This window comes from Pelobates fuscus, chromosome 3 (genome assembly GCF_036172605.1).
Source record: "Pelobates fuscus isolate aPelFus1 chromosome 3, aPelFus1.pri, whole genome shotgun sequence".
Taxonomy (NCBI): Eukaryota; Metazoa; Chordata; class Amphibia; order Anura; family Pelobatidae; genus Pelobates; species Pelobates fuscus.
Genome location: NC_086319.1, coordinates 58,722,303 through 58,741,673, shown reverse-complemented (window position 1 = coordinate 58,741,673; position 19,371 = coordinate 58,722,303). Strand labels below are relative to the sequence as shown.

General features: G+C 37.7%; 1 protein-coding gene across 1 annotated transcript in view; it reads right to left on the bottom strand.

Annotated features, from left to right (window-relative positions):
- DCN (decorin) overlaps positions 1-19,371 on the bottom strand; it is a 63,029-nt gene that overhangs the window by 40,257 nt on the left and 3,401 nt on the right. The window contains exon 2 of the mRNA XM_063447115.1: positions 18,618-18,855. Coding sequence (XP_063303185.1) covers positions 18,618-18,819 — 202 coding nt within the window. The 5' untranslated portion in view covers positions 18,820-18,855. The remainder of the gene's footprint in view (positions 1-18,617; positions 18,856-19,371) is intronic.

Sequence of the window (19,371 nt, the reverse complement as noted above, 5' to 3'; positions counted from 1 at the left end):
AGAAATGTTTCCAAATTAGACTTAAAAAAAATGGAATTTGTATCCAGGGGTTCTGGAGAACAGATTTTTCTTTTTCACAGTGAATGCCAAAAGAACATCAGACAGTTTAAATTAAAAACTCTCAGCGGGACAGTTTTATGAAAAACTGATATGTATCACAGATGAAGTAATGGAAATTAAACATGTTACAGTAAGAAAAAAATAGTTATTCCCTTAACCCACACTGTGCATTTGATATGAAAAATATTTTTTTTGCATTTAGCTATTGCAGTTTGCTGTTAAATAATGTTTTATTACTGCAATGAAAATCATAAACTTGTGTGTATTTATTTATTTGTTTTGTTTGTTTGATTTTTTATTCCTTGTTTATAACCTTTACTGCTAATTCGTGCTTACAGGACTTCTCACGTTCACCTCCATACTTATGTACTAGCCCACCTCCTCATCAGACTCTCCCTATTCCCTAATTCTTTAAAAATTCACTAAAACACACCTCTCTCGAATAGCATAAGGGCTCCCAGAGTAATTGTCATTAATCTCTCTCTCAACTTATTTAGTGAGCCTTTTCTCCACTTCACTCTCAGCTTCCAATTCTGCTACTTTCCCGCCCTGTCACTTGGTTCCTTTCCCCAGGGCCGGCCTTAGGCCTTTGGGCGCCCTGTGTGGAAAAATCTTCACAGCACCCCCTTCTCGTCCCTCCCTCCCCCACACCTTCCCACCCTCCTTCCCCCTTCCCACACACCCTGTCACACACACAGGCAGACAGACATACACACAAAAACACACAAAGGCAGTCACACACAGACAGCCACACACAAATACACACACACAGACATAGAATGTGACGGCAGATAAGAACCATTCGGCCCATCTAGTCTGCCAAGTCAGTCACACATAGGCAGTCACACACACACACACACAGACAGTCACACACAGACAGTTAAACACACAGACAGTGACACACACTTTGGCAGACAGCCACACACTCACACACACACACAGAGGCAGAATGCCACACACAGAGACAGTCACACACACACAGGTAGACAGCCACACACAGAGACAGTCACACACACACACGCAGACAGCCACACACACACACACACACACACACACACACACCTACACACACACACAGGCAGACAGCCACACACAGACAGTCACACACACACAGGCAGATAGTCACACACACACACACACAGGCAGGCAGTCACACACACAGACAGTCAAATACACAGAGTCACACACACACAGGCAGACAGTCACACACACAGAGAGTCAAACACACATCCACACACACACAGGCAGACAGCCACACACACACACAGTCACATACACAGACAGTCACAAACACAGGCAGACAGTCACACACACAGACAGTCACACATACAGGCAGACAGTCACACACACACACACACAGGCAGTCACACACACACACACAGGCAGACAGTCACACACACAGGCAGACAGTCACACACACACACACACACACACACACAGGCAGTCACACACACAGGCAGTCACACACACAGACAGTCACACACACATGCAGACAGTCACACACACAGACAATCACACACACAGACAGTCTCTCACACAGGCAGACAGTCACACACACAGGCAGACAGTCAAACACACAGACACACACAAGCAGACAATCACATAGTTACCTCTGTTCCTTGTGGAGGCAGACAGGCAGTGCAGCTCCTGGATTCTGGTTCTTGGGGGAAGCAGGGACTCCTTCCTGCATCCCCTGCAGCAGTTAGATGGCATTTTAGCCCCGCCCCTGCCGCACACTAAGCCCCGCCCCTGCCGCACACTAAGCCCCGCCCCCACAATTATTATTTATTTTATTTTTTATCCCGACCATGTGTGAGCTGTGCGGCCGCAGGGCGCCCCCTGCTCCATGGCGCCCTGTGCAGCCACACAGCTCACACACCCCTAAGGCCGGCCCTGCCTTTCCCCCATGCTACCCATCCTATTGTGTTTTTATACCCACCTCCTCTAGATTGTAAGCTTGTTCCAGCAGGGTCATCATCAACCTATTGTTGCTATTGAAATTTGCAATAATTTTTCTTTATTAATTATTAAATTCCACTTAGTAATACTGTAGAATAAGGTGGCACCCTGTAAATGCCATTAATAATTATAATAATAAAATGTACAAACAGACAGGGACTCAAGTTGTGGAAAACAGTAACTCAAGGCTACAGAGCCCATAGTTTCCTGTCGAATAATATTGTACTTTTGTTGGACATTTTTCAAAGGGACACTATAGTCACCAGAGCAACAGCTTATTGTATTTGTTCTGGTGAGTAGAGAAAATGCAGTGTTTACATTACAGCCTAGTGAAAACTCCACTGGCAACTCCTCAGATGGCTACGAGAGGTCCTTCCTGGGGCAGTGCTGCACAGTGGACAGGGCTGTGTTTGACTTGTGTTTGGCTGTCTCTGCCACTGATCTGCCTCCTTGACAGTCTCAGACAATCCTATGTGAAAGCATTGTGATTGGTTGAGATCACCACATCTGATGATGGCAGCCAAGCAAGCATATCAGGGGCAGAGCCAGCAGTAGCAGACGGGAATAAAAGTAAGATTTTACCATATTCAAGTAGGCAAGGAGGTGATGGGGAGAGCAAGGGGGCTTAATGGTGGGTTTAACACTGTAGGGTCAGGAATAGCTTCACATGAATTGCAAGAGTATTCAAGACTACCTTCTCTGGTATTATTTAAATAAAAGGACATTATTAGGGGTCAATGTAAGTTGAGTCTGCAGGATACTTTCTAAACTGGTTGGGTGCAGAAGGACTTCTGGCTACAACCTCTTGCTCATATCTGGAATCCTATAAAAATGTACTTCATGACCTCCTTTTAGCCATATTCACCCAATTAGTGCATTCCGCAATGCCCACCTCAGGGGTAGAGGATGACTAATCAAAAATGTTGATGGCATGAATACAAGTAGGGTTTATTCAGGAAACCCATTGGACTGGGGAGTGTAGGAAATTATGGTTTTATAAAAAATACCCTTTGATTTATTCTGCCTCCTTACAAGGAAAAAAGAAATGTGGTGTTTCAATAATTTTCTCTAGGGAAGTTACCTTTGATTGTTGTTTTGATCATATAGACCCGGAAGGGAGGTTTATTATTCTGGTGGGCGAACTGAACGGGACGGATTATACTTTAGTTAATGTGTATTTACCTAATAAAGACCCAATCAAAATACTGACTAAAATCTTAGGTCTGGTGGAACAGGTTAAAAAAAGGTAGAGTTATTATTGCGGGTGATTTTAATTGTATTTTTGACACTTTATTGGACAAACAACTGGCTAAAAATCAGATGATAGATAAATCCCTGAAAAGACAGGCAGCGTCATTAAGTAGAGTGATTAAGAAAGCGGATTTGTTTGACTGCTGGAGACTGTTCCATCCTATTGAAAGGAATTTCATGCATAGATCAATCCCTCATAATTCGGCTGCCAGGATAGATATGATTTTGGGTAATCTAAAATTAGTACAGGCGATTTCTACAATTTCTATTGTTGAAAATACCTGGTCTGACCATGATAAGGTAATTGCAGATTTGGTGGTAACTAATATGAGACCCCCTCTGATTTGGAGACTGGCAGATTATCTGTTAAAAAATAAAGCAAATATAGAACATATAGAGAAGTTAATTGATCTTTTTTATAAAGGAGAATACATCTGAGGAGCTATCCAAGGAATGTTTCCTTACATCTGAGGAGCTATCCAAGCCTATGGTGCTCCGATCTCTATATTGAATTTTACAATCTTTCTAAAGCAAATAAACAATCTTATACCGAGGAGAGAGCATCATCCATTAAAATTTGTCAAGAAAAGATAAATGTCCAGATTAAGAACAGGATAGAACGTAATCTAAATAAGTTCAATATTAAATACTATTACAAGAATAATCGTGTTGACTCATTGTTAACAAATAAGCTAAAGAAAAAGATGACTGATCAAAAGATCTCCAAACTAGGAGATGGAATAAATTATATCTATAAACCAGATGAAATTGCTAGTAAATTTAGATCTTTTTATGAAAAATTGTATAACTTGAATAAGTCTCCTGACATAGGCATACTGGATAACTATTTTAAAAAATCTAATTTATCAAAATTATCTTATGACCAGAAGGAGAGGCTTAATAGAAGTATATCTCAGAATGAAGTCGATTTAGCAATCAATAAGCTTGTTAATAGCTCCTGGTCCAGATGGGTATTCGAATTTGTTCTACAGGGCCTTCAAAAAACAATTACTCCCGCTGTTAACTGATACCTTTAACAAAATGGCGACCAAAGGGTCGGCCTTCTCGGATTTATTAAGGGCACATATTACTCCTATTTTGAAGCAAGGTAAAATCCCCTATGAAGTGAGTAATTATCGTCCTATTTCTTTGGTTAATGCCGATTTTAAACTTTATGCCGCTATTTTAGCGGAACGATTAAAAAGTGAATTGCCATCACTCATTCATCGGGACCAGATAGGCTTTATGCTGGGTAGGCACTCCTCTAATAACACGCGTAAGGTCTTGGATATATTGGAGTGGGCTCGGACTGAGGGAACCCCCCTCCTGACCCTGTCGGTGGATACAGAAAAAGCCTCTGACAGGGTCGGATGGGGGTTCTTGAGGAGAACTCTATCGCAGTTCGGCTTCGAAGGGTGGTTTATGGGTGCGGTAGGAGCCATATATTTGAATCCTTCAGCCCGTATAGTAGCATGTGATTTATGTTCTGATTGGTTCAGTATTAATAATGGGACAAGACAGGGGTGTCCTCTTTCCCCCCTATTATATGTTTTATCAATAGAACCTCTGGCCAATAACATCAGACATAATGTTAAGATCAAAGGATTGGGAACTCAGGAAGATGAATGGAAGATATGTTTATATGCAGATGATATCTTAATTTCTATTACTGATCCACATGTTTCTCTTCCATACTTAATGCAAGAATTTGATAATTATAGTAGTGTTTCAAATTACAGTTTAAATATGAATAAAACAATAGCTATGTCAATTAATATACAAAAAGACAAACTAACTTCCTTAAAGAAAGATTTTAATTTTTAATGTAATTTTTGACCTACCATATTCTTATAACATTTTGGATCAGTTTTGTTTGTATTGCATGTCCTATTTTTGTGGGTATGGGCCCTTGCTGGAGTATGATGTCTATATATTTTTATATTGCATACTAAATCTTTACGCATCGGAAAATATATCTTCTACATTTATATGATGCAATTTGCCATACCTGTATTTGTCTTATTCGAGAAGGGTTGTCTTTTTTTGTAGTACCTCTCTCGATTATTGTATTGTATATTTATATTGTTATAAAACTCAATAAAAAAAAGGATTGAAATCATCAAAAATGTTGATGGCAATTTTCCTTCCCATTACTGATCTTCTGATTTCTAAGGATGGAAGAAAATGAAAATATAGGTGGACAGTATGGCCACCAATTGTCTAGCAAACATCATTGTTCTGTTACTACAATTGACAGGGTCGGATGGGGGTTCTTGAGGAGAACTCTATCGCAGTTCGGCTTCGAAGGGTGGTTTATGGGTGCGGTAGGAGCCATATATTCGAATCCTTCAGCCCGTATAGTAGCATGTGATTTATGTTCTGATTGGTTCAGTATTAATAATGGGACAAGACAGGGGTGTCCTCTTTCCCCCCTATTATATGTTTTATCAATAGAACCTCTGGCCAATAACATCAGACATAATGTTAAGATCAAAGGATTGGGAACTCAGGAAGATGAATGGAAGATATGTTTATATGCAGATGATATCTTAATTTCTATTACTGATCCACATGTTTCTCTTCCATACTTAATGCAAGAATTTGATAATTATAGTAGTGTTTCAAATTACAGTTTAAATATGAATAAAACAATAGCTATGTCAATTAATATACAAAAAGACAAACTAACTTCCTTAAAGAAAGATTTTAATTTTAAATGGACGGAAAAAGAGTTCACATACTTGGGGGTGATTATCTCTGCAGATATAAGGCAGACCATGGAAATTCATTTTTTTGAAATTATTAAAAGATACCAACGTCTTATTAAAAGAATGGAGAGTTCATGAAATTTCCTGGTGGGGAAGGATTAACACCATTAAAGCTTATATAATCCCTAAATGGGCTTACCTATTTGGTATGCTCCCTCTCTCGATCTCGAGCCATTGGTTAAATATGCTACAAAGTAGTATTACATCTTATATTTGGAGAGGGAAGAGACCAAGAATAAATACATATACTATATCAAGGAAGGCCCAACAGGAGGGACTGGGCTACCCCTTAATTACTCAAATATATCAGGCCAATATGTTGATCCATGCTAGTAATTTACAACTAAGTGATTCCAAAAACCAAGCTTGGTACAAAATTGAGTCAGCTAGAATTGGACTAGATAATCTGGAGCTTCTTCTATGGAGAGAGGCAAGCCAGAATAAGCAAATGGTCGAGTTCACATCCCAATCTCCCCTGTCTTTATCACAGACATTAAAAGAATAGAATACTATAAAGAAAAAGCTGAATATTAATAAAAAAACTATATGAGAACCTTAGCTTAAGTTCTTTAGAACACTATATGTTAGAGATTAACTTGATAAACTGGTATAAAAACTCTAACTACAAGATAAAAGATCTTTATAATGACTAACAATTGAAAAGCTTTGAAGTTCTTAAAAAAAATGTTGGACTTACCTCCTAGAGAAATATTTAATTACCTTCGTATCAAGAGCTTTCTTAAAGATAATATACTAACGTTAGATGGCCGTTTGGGTAAACTGTTTAAGAAAATTTTCTCCAGTTTTAGGGTAAAAAAGGTGTTCTCTCTTGCAATAGAATTAATAAAACTTAAGGGGATCCCAGACATTCCCAAAGCTTTAACTAAATGGGAAAATGATTTAGCAATATCTATTCCATTCAATAACTGGTGTAAATCCTTTATGATGACTAAAAAAGCCATTCACTGTTTGAATATTCTAGAAACCTTCACCAAAATCCTGTATAGATAGTATCTGGTACCGACTAGACTTGCTAAAATATCCAACACTAACCCGTCAAATTGCTGGCGGTGTTTTCACCCAGACGGTTCTATGCTCCATATTTGGTGGGCCTGTCCCAGAATTAAGCCTCTTTGGAATATTTCATTTAATCTTATATATAGGATTGGAGGTTTACGTTTGGAACATAAAGCTGAAATTGCCCTTCTTCATCTTATGGGTTCAGAAATAACAGATAATCTCGATATTGTGATTATACATTGTTTAATGGCGACCAAAATATTAATTGCCAGACTTTGGAAAAGTACTGAGATCCCCACTAGAGACCAAGTTAAAGCCCAATTACTATACCAATTTGAGATGGAAAAAGGGCTGACCTTCATGAATGATCATATTAACACTAATATTTTGACGTTATATCCCAACTTCATTGAAAAGACTAGAGGGCTGTATTGAGGCGAGCTTAATGGAAAAAAAAGAAAAAAGAAAAGGAAAAGGGGAAGAAAAAGGGGGAAAAAATTATGACTTCCCTAGAACTAGTTGTAACCCAGTACTGGACAATATCTTAAGGGCTCCTTGACCATATATCTGATTTTAGCAGTATTTTTTATTTTTTGTTAATGTAATTTTTGACCTACCATATTCTTATAACATTTTGGATCAGTTTTGTTTGTATTGTATGTCCTATTTTTGTGGGTATGGGCCCTTGCTGGAGTATGATGTCTATATAGTTTTATATTGCATACTAAATCTTTACGCATCGGAAAATATATCTTCTACATTTATATGATGTAATTTGCCATACCTGTATTTGTCTTATTCGAGAAGGGTTGTCTTTTTTGTAGTACCTCTCTCGATTATTGTATTGTATATTTATATTGTTATAAAACTCAATTAAAAAAAGGATTGAAATCATCAAAAATGTTGATGGCAATTTTCCTTCCCATTACTGATCTTCTGATTTCTAAGGATGGAAGAAAATGAAAATATAGGTGGACAGTATGGCCACCAATTGTCTAGCAAACATCATTGTTCTGTTACTACAATTGACCAGGAAGTAATTAATTTTCCCTGCAAATGTGCATGCAAACAGAACACTAGAGTATCATGGAGACTTCCTTGCCATGGGTTCCTACGTAAAAATATTAGTTCTTTCTCTCTCCCTAACCTATTTAGTCTGATTAAAAGTAAAATGTAATGCTTCCTACATATCTTTCTAACTTGTAATTGTTTGTAAGAAGATGTATGAAAGGACTCTAATAGACATTTCTTTTACAGGGATTGTTTTCATTGAAGGATGTTCTGGCAATGGTGACCAATTTGGATCTGTTTGGGTGCTTCTTATATTTAGTTACCCTACTGTACCATCATCCAATCATAGTGCAGCACTCAGCAAAATTTATAGGAACTTCCATGAAGTTTGGGTTACTACAATAATTTCAGTACACAAGAAAGTACACATAAAAGTTTAATCTGAGCATTGCAATGCAGAAGGGAATTTCTCTTTAGAATTTTGAAAAACTTGCCTGACTCCTTTCCATTCCCTAGTTTTCAGGAGCTAAGAACACCTTTAAAGTTTCAAAAGAATTTTACATCCAGTTAGAGCCAGTTAATGCTAAAATACATATTTTTTGTAGATTGTACTGATTAAAATGCATGTAACTTGTTAGGGGGGTAAGATATCAGTACGGTTGTAATAATTGATATTCATTGTTTTTTTACTTAGTGCCTCTCGTACATAGCAAAATACAGGAACATTTTTGCATTCTACTCTTTATCAATCTCCTTCACTACTATACACTGTACAAAAAAGGCTGCATGCATTACTTATCAAATAATTACAACGCTCTATGAACCAGGCGTAGGTGGAATAATCCCCACCAGGGGATTTTGTAGTACTGGATCTTTAAAATGATAAAAAATCAGCCAGGATAAAACAGCAACAAATAAAAGTAAGTGTGCAAAATAATTTTATTGGATTCTTTTAAAAACACAACGCGTTTCGCCAAAACAGGCTTTATCAAGTGTGACACTTGATAAAGCCTGTTTTGGCGAAACGCGTTGTGTTTTTATAAGAATCCAATAAAAGTTGAGTTAAACGCGTTGTGTTTTTATAAGAATCCAATAAAAGTATTTTTTTTATTTATTTATTGATCAGCAGTGTCGAATTTGGGAACCTACAAACCCATAACGTTTGGTTCCTACCTGTTATGCTCTACCTGCCTGAGAGAGAGGAAGTAGAGCAGTGATAGAGACACACAGAGAGTATGATAGAGTGCTTTTTTCCATGTTCATTTTATAACATATCTATATCATGTAAAGGAGGCCGAATTTTCAACAAAACGCAAAATAAAGGGTTTGAATATGTAAATATATAACTGGAGATTAGTTTATCAAGCAAAGTACTAACCAATGACAACAGGCTATTGGTTGTTCAACAGGGGGCCATTATTTCCCTTTAAGTAGAATTATGGATTACGTATTTATTTATAATATACTGTTGTTTTGTATGAATGTAAGCAAGCAAATTGTGTGCGTGGGTAAAAATTGTAAATTTTAATTGTTAATATATAATTTACTGGAACATTTATTATATGATTTATTAATTAAAATATTGAAGAATATGAGATTATTACATCTATACTCTACAAATTGAACCTCTTTCTTCTAATTTGTATACAATGCGTAGATTTACATAGACAAATCAAATTGACAGGAGAGATATATTTTTTACACCTATCATCCGGATTAAGATATCATATCTGTAAGTGTATATATGTTTCTGTTTATTTTATTTATATAGAGGCTTTATGATTTGATAAAGCAAAAATATGACTGAAAATTAATTTCTCAAATTAAACCAGTTACTCTACCTTGCCACACTGACATTCCATTGTTCAATATGGTGGTAAAGCTAAAAGCTAACCTTTTTTTTTCACGGCATGATGGATGAAAAAAATATGGCATGGAGGTTTCAGGATGTTTTGAATTGTTCCCTATGCACTGCTGGTTTCCCTTTTAAGATCGATTATATTTCTACATTCTTCGCATGAATCGAGAATTGGGATTTTCTCCCCCCCCCCCCCATTTTAAACATGCACGTTGATTTTTTACTATGGTGTTTGTATAGCTTTGGTTAATTTCTTCATAACTCTATATATTTTGGTATTTTTTGTAAGAGTTGTTTTACCAATTATCACAATCCTTTATTTAAATACCTATTTATGTGAATGTTTCTCTGCACCTATAATTAAAACTAATAGAGTTTGTAACATGTCAGACTACTTTCCTGGTCTTCTGCATCGCAAATTGTAAATTATTGGACTGTCTGTTAGAGCATTTTTTTTTCCCGTGGTGTCTACTCACTGTGCAGAAGGTATGCTCAGTTAAATATATTTTTTGTATTTCTTTTTTTTTTTTTTTTAATTCTTTATTTTCATTGTGCATGAAATAACAACAGGCGTGCAGAGCCACGATAGCAGCTGCAGGCTTTTCATAACATTTTTACAAGTTAAAGTGTGGCAGATTAAACAGCACTTTTTTTTTTTTGAAAATAACTGGCTTTATAACAATAGTAGGTAGATTTAAACACGCTAGGCTAGACAAGCTTATGAATGGTTTAGTCACGTTTAAGATTATGTTAAATGTTATGTCATATCTATGGTATTGCATTTCTAAGGAGGTCTAACGTTTACACTTATGCCATATTTACCTCTGTTTAAATTCTCTCTTTAGTTGAGAATCAAGATGAGCATGACAGGTAAGAAAAGTCAGAGGAGAGACACAGAGTGAGAGCACTGCATTTGTGGACATCATAGCATTGGGTTACTAACGTTGTGTTATGTACATGACTGCAGGAAAAACAAAGCAGTGAGTTAACAGGCGGTTTACTTTATACTAGCAAATTACTAACTGGGATGGTCGAGTAGGTGAGTCGGTTCGTAGGAAACTTCTCCAGGGGCTGGCATAAACAAGGAAAAATAAGAAGGCGATGAAAACAGAAAAGAAAAGAGTCCCCAAGGTTCTGAGTAGTGATGTCGGCAACCAATGCCCTGTGGGGTTTTGGTGGCACCCCGGCGTGGTGTTCTGTGTAAAAATGTCCAGTACCAGGTTAGGCAAGGCAAAGTTCTCAGATTCGGTCTCTGAGCGTCCGCATGGCTCTATGTGGTGTGTTTATCGCCAGTGCCCCTTGCTTGCTGTGAGTGATCCAGAAGATTGCTCAGCCGATGCCCTGTTGTGGGTAGCTGTCAGTGTACAGGCACCTTCCTTCCTTGGTTGACAGTGCTCCATGGGTTAAAGCCTTCGGTTGCCCTTCTCCCTGGACCCTATCATCGGCCTGTGTGTGATGTTCCCCGATTAGATTAGTCTCACCGATGCGGGTTGTAGCTTGGGGGTTGGTGTATTCGGCATGGAGGTTGGAGGCTTCTGGTGTCCCTGAGTGGTTGAAAGATCTGGTATGCTGGCTGGTTTCGCATTGGTGTGAGTGAGTGCTGTCACCCGAGCGCCATGTAGGCCTTTCCCGCCATCCTGTTTGTCGGCTACATTGCAGTCGGGAGGCCGCTCTGATAGCTCCAGGCGGGAGTCCACCCAAGTGTCGCCGGATTGCCGGGCGTATCCAAGCCGCCACCGTTCTCCTCGCCCACTTGAAGGCTCGGTGTTTGGTGCAGAGTTCCATCCAGAGGTTTGCACAGATCCTCTCGAAGAATGCCAAGGTATTCCTGGGCGGCTTGATACAGGTGCGCCGCGTTGCAGACTGTGTCTGTGTCGCCATTTTAACTGTGACCTGGCATTTTCGCTTTTTTGTTCAACTCCCAAATTGAATCACTATCACTATTTTCATTAATAGTGTAAATAAATTCACTGATACATTCTTAAAGTGTAGTTGGCCTTTATTGAGTTACCATGAGTGACTCATCCAAGATCTTTGTCCCTGGGGGCCTTTATCAAGTTATATATTTACCAACTGTCATTCCACCCTTAATTGTTTCTCTCTGCACTTTTCTGGTTTTTTTTCTACCTGTCAAACCCATTAATTTATTTTGTTACCCTTGATTAAAGTCCATTCTATCTACCCTTTCAGTTTCTGCAGACTTTATCTATTCCTTGAACACTTCCAAAGTATTCCACTTTATTCTATCTCATCCCTTATCCCAGCTCCAAACAAGTATTTATTAATATCTGCTTGAACTCTAATGACAGTATTCTAATGTCCCCACCTGCAAAGCTAGTATTACTGTTTACCTAATCTCCTGTGATATACGCTCAATGTTTACTTATCGAGTATACCTTTTACACTCTCTGATCACCATCTTCTAACCTGCAATCTGAATGTGCTCTTTACCTAGCTTCGTGCAATTAACATACACAAGCTTAGTGGTTACTTTTACTCTTATGATCTGTCTCAATGTCCCATCGTTCTCCAACCTCTCTTCTCACCCATCTTGCACTTCTCCTCCCTAATCTAGCAACCACTATTTACAACATCAGCATTTCAAATATCCTGGAATGTAGCTTTAACCATAACTTGCTTTGTATGGTGTTTATGACAGTAAATCTGACACAACAATATGACCTCAATATCCACACAATCTGTCAGGAATCCTATATGTATCTTGAAGGCTTCTCACTCTTCATCTCACACACTGAATTGTAAATTCATGCTATAGTACTACCATCCCCCCTTCTTTTTCGCCTCGTAAACCTCCCTCATCATCATTTAACTCACTACTTCATCCCATCACAACATCTACATACACTAGCTTCCAGCTATATAAACTATTTTACTGATAAAGATTGCTAAACAAAAAGACAAGGAATCTCAGCACTTCCTCTTTCCTTCCCTCGTCAAATTCTTGACTCCAATACTTCTTATACCCTTCTGATCACCAATCTAATTGATTTCCGCACCCTCGCATCTTACTTGATTTATATTCTCCTCCCTTGTTACATTCCAAAGTAACATTTTATCTCTCCATTCATCAATCTTGGATATCTTCTCATTACATCCAGATATAAATCTTTACCTGAAGTCTCTTTTCTTTCATCCTGGGAAGAATAAGGTCTAACTTTAAGACTGCCCACTGATGACAGCTCTCCCGAGCACATTTCATTGTCTTTCGTTCTCCAAAATAAAAATCTTCCTTTTCCATCTCACTGTCGATCAATAGTGTTACCATCAATTTTAACCCAAAGGCTTGCTAAAAATGCAATTTTTGACTCTGACCTGTTTTTTTTCCTTGTAAGTCACTTTTCCAAATTTGCTTCTCTCAACTTAAAACAAGAAAAATGCACTTTCCTCCTTACAGTACATAATGAATTCTATTGCCCACACATCTCAACTTTTCTCCAATCCTTATGCATTTTTATATCATTTAGAATGTTCCACTCATGTCTCATCTTTACAACTTAACGTCATTATGTGCCCTAACCTTAATTCACCTTCTTTGTCTACAATGCAGTATATCTGTTTATTTTACATGGCCCATTACCATCCTTTCTGATAATTGTATCACTGGAAACATATATCTTGTACCATTACCTTCAGAGGAATTATACCCCTATCCCATTTAGACTGTAGGCTCATTTGAGATGAACCACCTTTGTTCCTGTATGCTGAACAAGTTTTGTAAGAATAATATTTGTATTGTAGGCATTTTATAAATAATATTCAAATTATTCTCAGGGAGTAATTGGGTGATCCCATGCATATTTTTCTTTCTCTGATATGGAGCTATGTCCACAATGTCCACTATATACTGATAAAAAGTAAAATAGCATAATGGTATATTACGGCATCACCAGTCTATGGGGGCAACAGAAGAAACATAATGACAGACAAGAGACATAGCAGCATGGAAAGACAGATGTTGCATACAGACATACCTTAAACTGGGTAATTTGAAACAGATTACCAGCTTTTCCACGTATTGATATCAATATTCCAGAATGCTTATCACTCTTTCTTTATTTTCAGTTACATTAGGCACTACACTCAGCACTTAAGTGTCATTTACAGTGTCTTGTATATGCAGGGCCGCCGCAATCGAGAACTAAGCATTCGCCTAGGGCGCCGGTCTGCTGAGGGCGCCCACCGAGATTTTTCCTGGTGGGATGCCTGCCCCTGACTGGGGCCACAGCACTGGGCGGGCGGCTCTTGAGCAGCCCCTAACGCCGGGCCGATACTCAAGGTGCCCGAAGGATGCTAGGTAAGGCAGTGCTAGGTAAGGCAGTGCTAGGTAAGGCAGAGTAGGCACCTGCTTACCTTGATGGCAGGTGCCTGCTCTGCCTACAAATGCCAGTGACCTGAGGAGAGGGGGATGGAGAAGGCAGGTGGCAAGGGAGGCTGTTCTTGCAGCCTCTCACTTCTCCCTCGCACACCCTCTGTGATGCAGGGAGACGGAATATGACATAATTCCGGCCCCGGCTTACTAAACAGTGAGCTGGAGGAGAGAGGAGCTGCCCCACACTCGATCCCAGGGAGGTAGGGAGGCTGTTTGGGCCTCAAAAATTAAATTGTTTGAGTGTGTCATTTAGTGTGTGAGTGTTTGACTGTCAGTGAGTGTGTGTATGTGTGTGTATGTGTGTGTGTCTGTCAGTGAGTGAGTGTATGTATGTCAGTGCCTGCTTGTGTGTGTGTGTGTGTGTGTGTGTATGTGTGTCTGTCTGTGAGTGGTGAGTGTTTGACTGTCAGTGTGTGTGTCTGTCAGTGAGTGTCTGCCTGTTTGTGTCTTTCAGTGAGTGAGTGTATGTATGTCAGTGAGTGTCTGTGTGTGTGTGTGTCTGTCAGTGAGTGAGTGTATGTATATCAGTGAGTGTCTGTCTGTCTATGTGTGTCAGTGAGTTAGTGTATGTCTGTCAGTAAGTGTGTGTGTGTCTGTCAGTAAATGAGTGTATGCTTGTCAGTGTGTGTGTGTGTGTATGTCTGTCAGTGAGTGTGTGCTTGTGTGTCTGTCAGTGAGTGAGTGTATGTGTGTCAGTAAGTGTCTGTGTGTGTGTGTCTGCCAGTGTGTGTCTGTCAGTGAGTGAGTGACATGAGGGGTGGCAAAATATAGCTTTGCCTAGGGCGGCAGAAATCCTTGCACCAGCCCTGTGTATATGTATTCACCCCCTTGTGTGTGCCTTGAATATAATTTCATTGAAATATTTGCCATTTATGCAATATACCTAAAACTTTGAAGTTGGTTGAATAAGTATTCATATCCATTACTAAAAAATCCCAAATAAGCATTGACGCAACCAAATGCACCCAGATGTCAAATAGTTAATTTAACTGTCACTTGGTCCCAAAGTAAATTCACATGTCCAGACTTAAAAAAATATAAAAAATAAAATCTTACATCTGTAACATTACATAGAGCACTATTAAACAGATTACTGAATAATGAAAACAAGTGTAACTCTATCTCGAAAAGATCATCCACCAAAATCCAGTGACTGTATAGGGAGGGCATTGATCAGGCAAGTCACCAAGAAGCCAGTAGTAATTCTGAAAGAGCTGAAGAGCTGTTGAAATTGGAAAAACTTCAATGGGCAACTATAACCCAGACATTCCAAAAAGCTGGTTTAATGGATAACTGGCAAGAAGAAAATAGTTGCTGGGATATTAAATACTGAAATACTGTTTGGTGTTTGCCAAAAGGCATGCAGAAGACACAGCAAACGAGGGAAAATATTCTGACGAGAGCAAAATTTCCATCCAAATGCAATGTGTGGTGCAAAATCAACGCTGATCATCACCTCGAGAACACACTCTGCAGCATGGTGGTGGCACTATCACATTGTGGTGATGCTTTTCTTGGCAGGGCCTGGTCTACTGCCTATGATTAATGTTAAAATAAATAAAGCCAAACACAGGGCAATTCTAGAGGAACATCTTCCACCATCTTTTCACCTTCCATCAGAATAATGATCTTAAACACACAGACACATCTACACTGGAATGATTTAAAATCAATACCTTGAAATCTTAGAATGACTCAGCGATAGCACAAAACCCAATATGGTTGAAAATCTGCACAAATACATGGAAATTGCTCAACAATTTCACAGTGATCTAGGTTGAATAACGTACTAAAGTCCATCAAGTTCAACCTTGAAAGCCTATTCTTTTATGCTGTTGATACAAACTAAGGCAAAAAACCCTACTATAGTGATTTTCAATTATGCCATAAAAGGGGATACAATTCTTTCTTCACTACATAATGTCATGATATCAGATGTTTCCCTGTATCAGCAATCTTTTCACATACATATAAATTATATCCATGAATATTCTGCATGTTTTCATGTCAAATAATAGCCTCGTATTGGCCTCATGTTGGCATTGATTTAATATTGTTGCATATGTTTCATCCAATGAGTTAATATTTTTGTATAACGTTTTACAATTATTTAATATCTTTAAAAATATTATAATCTTGTGATACTTTCTTTTTTTTTTATATATTAATATATGTTTTACCTATTGTATATTTTTTTATATTTTAATATTTTGAAAAATGATTTTAAAATGTTATCCAAAAATATTAAATCATTTAAAAAGTCAATCTAGCAATGGCCTCAATTTAATAAACTTTCCAGATGTTTCAATAAGTTCCCTTTAAAGTCTATGAGATTTTTTTTCTGTAGAAAAATCATTTGGAAAGCTTTATCAAGTCATTTGGAAAGTTGTTAAATTGAAGAAAATATTAAACTGAGGCCGCTATTTGCCACATTAAACTATTTTCACCTTCAGAGTTTTGAGCATGCAGTGTAAAAAGGTACAAAGTCCAGTGAACTATACTTGATCTCCATGGTTAAAAACTACAAACTGTAGAAACATCCAAGATAGCTTTATGTTTATGCGAGGAGATGAATGTCTATGACATTTAGACTGCATATTGAGTTAATTATTCCAATCCTTAAAAATTAACATTCATTTGATGTGGTCAGACTAAATAACAACGACATAGCACAATAAGTTTTATAATGCAACAAAACTGCCAAGTTCCAAAAAATCCTGGGTTGCCGCTAGGGATTAAATTGGCTAGCAGTGCCAAGCTGAATGAGGTACTTTGTGACCCTTATATGCCAAATACAGAGATTTTAATAAATTAATTATGAGGTTGCAGGTGGGGAGAAACTCCAGAGAGTATGACACCCTATTTTTGTTACATGTATACAATTTCTAATACTAGTTAATAAATTCTAAATGGAACCACTGTAATCAACTGATTGCTGAGCAAACAAAAAAATAGTTTATTCTCTAATTAGTTTATTGGGACACTGATATTAAATGTAGGTGCAGGAAGGAGTGATTAATCAGCTGTTACTCAGGTTTTCATTGTTTTTTATAATGGTGAGGCCAAAGAAAGTCATGCATAATAAGCGTATGCTGTTGATTGGTGTACATGTATAATATACCAGTAACTCTTGTCTTTTATAGACAGAGATATAGCTTCATTAGATTTGATTAAGGCTCATTAAAATCTAGGTCTTCCAAGAAGAAATTTAACTGATATACAGTAAGTAAAAAAGTATATATATATATATATATATATATATATATATATATGGATAAGTGTGTTTGTGTTTGAATGTTATAGAATTGTACAATATGAATAACATTCGTACACACAAAGCTTAAGTGGTTGTACATTTGCCAAGATAATTAGTAAAATTCACTTTTGTTTGCTATAACAGTGTTGTGTCAACACTTTAGTGAGTCAGGTAAAACACCATTATTTACAACAGTGACTAATAAAGACACTAAAGACAAAGTTACAATATGTGAAATGAATGATGACGATTGACGATATAAAATACTAAAAAAAAGCACACAAATGTTCTCTATATGCAAAGAGCAGAATGATGCAGGAGATATGGAGGGCTATCACTTGCCTTCAGACCCAATACTACTACAAGTGTTTATGTCACAGTATAATGCTACTTAATAGTGCATACCAGCTTTAATTTGTCAGCTTTGTAATTGTGCTCAGATTAGCATGCTACAATTCAAAGACCAAACAAAATTACAGGCATAGTGGGAACTGCACAAATGCAAACAGTGGTGGCATGAAGATTCACACTGTTGGCTGGATTGATTTAATAGAGTAATGCTTTTCTCTGCTTACTAAATAGAAGTAGGTCCATGGAAGTCTTTTGCTATTGAGTACATAGAGTAAACTCAGCCCAAATGGAACGTTAGCCCTAATTAATGTAGCAAATATTATATATAAAATGAAAATGCCAGAAATTTCCATGCTCGTGTCAGGCTTAGGCAGGAGACAACCGATTTTCATAAATGCAACATATGCTTTTTGCAAGAAAAGAATAGCATGACTGGGAGTGGCCAGTATGCAAGATGAGTCAAAAGTTAGTAACCAATCATCGTGCATAGCTTGGTCTACATCAATGGGGGCATAGGGGTATCTCATGATTTCTTGAACAGCATCCATGGAATCCATATTGCAGAATAAGAGGTTACAGAAATTAAGTACTTTTAGGAGTCTTATAAATATCTGGGTGATTCCTGACTTACATTTTATATAATCTTAACACCAAATCTTACGATAATATATTGTGTTCTTACATATAACTTACCTATGTCAGAGCACTGTACGACACGGAGATGGCACTGGCAGCGAAATGGGCATGTAGGTCCTGTTGGTTGCTGTGGTGTAACAAATTCACCATCACCAGAAATGACTGGGTCATCTTCGAGCATGAAATCAAACAAACCTCTTTGGTGAAAGGGCTTAGCCCAACAGACAGTTACAAGAAGTATGAGGATAGCTGTCCTCATGGTGTTAGATCTGCAGGTCAAGTACAGCGCAAATCCCTAGGGATCAGATGAAAATGTTATAAGTGAATGTTTATACTGAGATATGTTATTCGTAGACATTCTAGGGTCTAGAACTATCCTCTATTCTAGTCAAACAGAGAACTGTGCAAAACACATCTTTATACATTCCTAAGTTTACTACATACCTTATACTCATTCTCTAAATGCATTGCTAGTTGATTTATCTAAATGATTTATCTGGTAAGGGAAGAAGTAATAAAATATTTGTTGGCTTTTCAAGATTTCTGATTTAGGACATTTAATGCAACATAGTATCATCAATAACAGCATCTGATGAATTTTAGCAGGTTCCATCTAATAAAGTTACTCACTAAAGGCAAAGCGACAATGGGAAAGGAATGGTGACCATATATAATACAAAAAACAAAATCTATTTCTATAGGTAAAAAGTAAAAAACACAACCCTTGAATAATAGAATTAGGTAATCTCTGGGACCTACTTTCCAACATTTCCCATCATCTAACCACATTTTCCTACATTTCCCATCATTT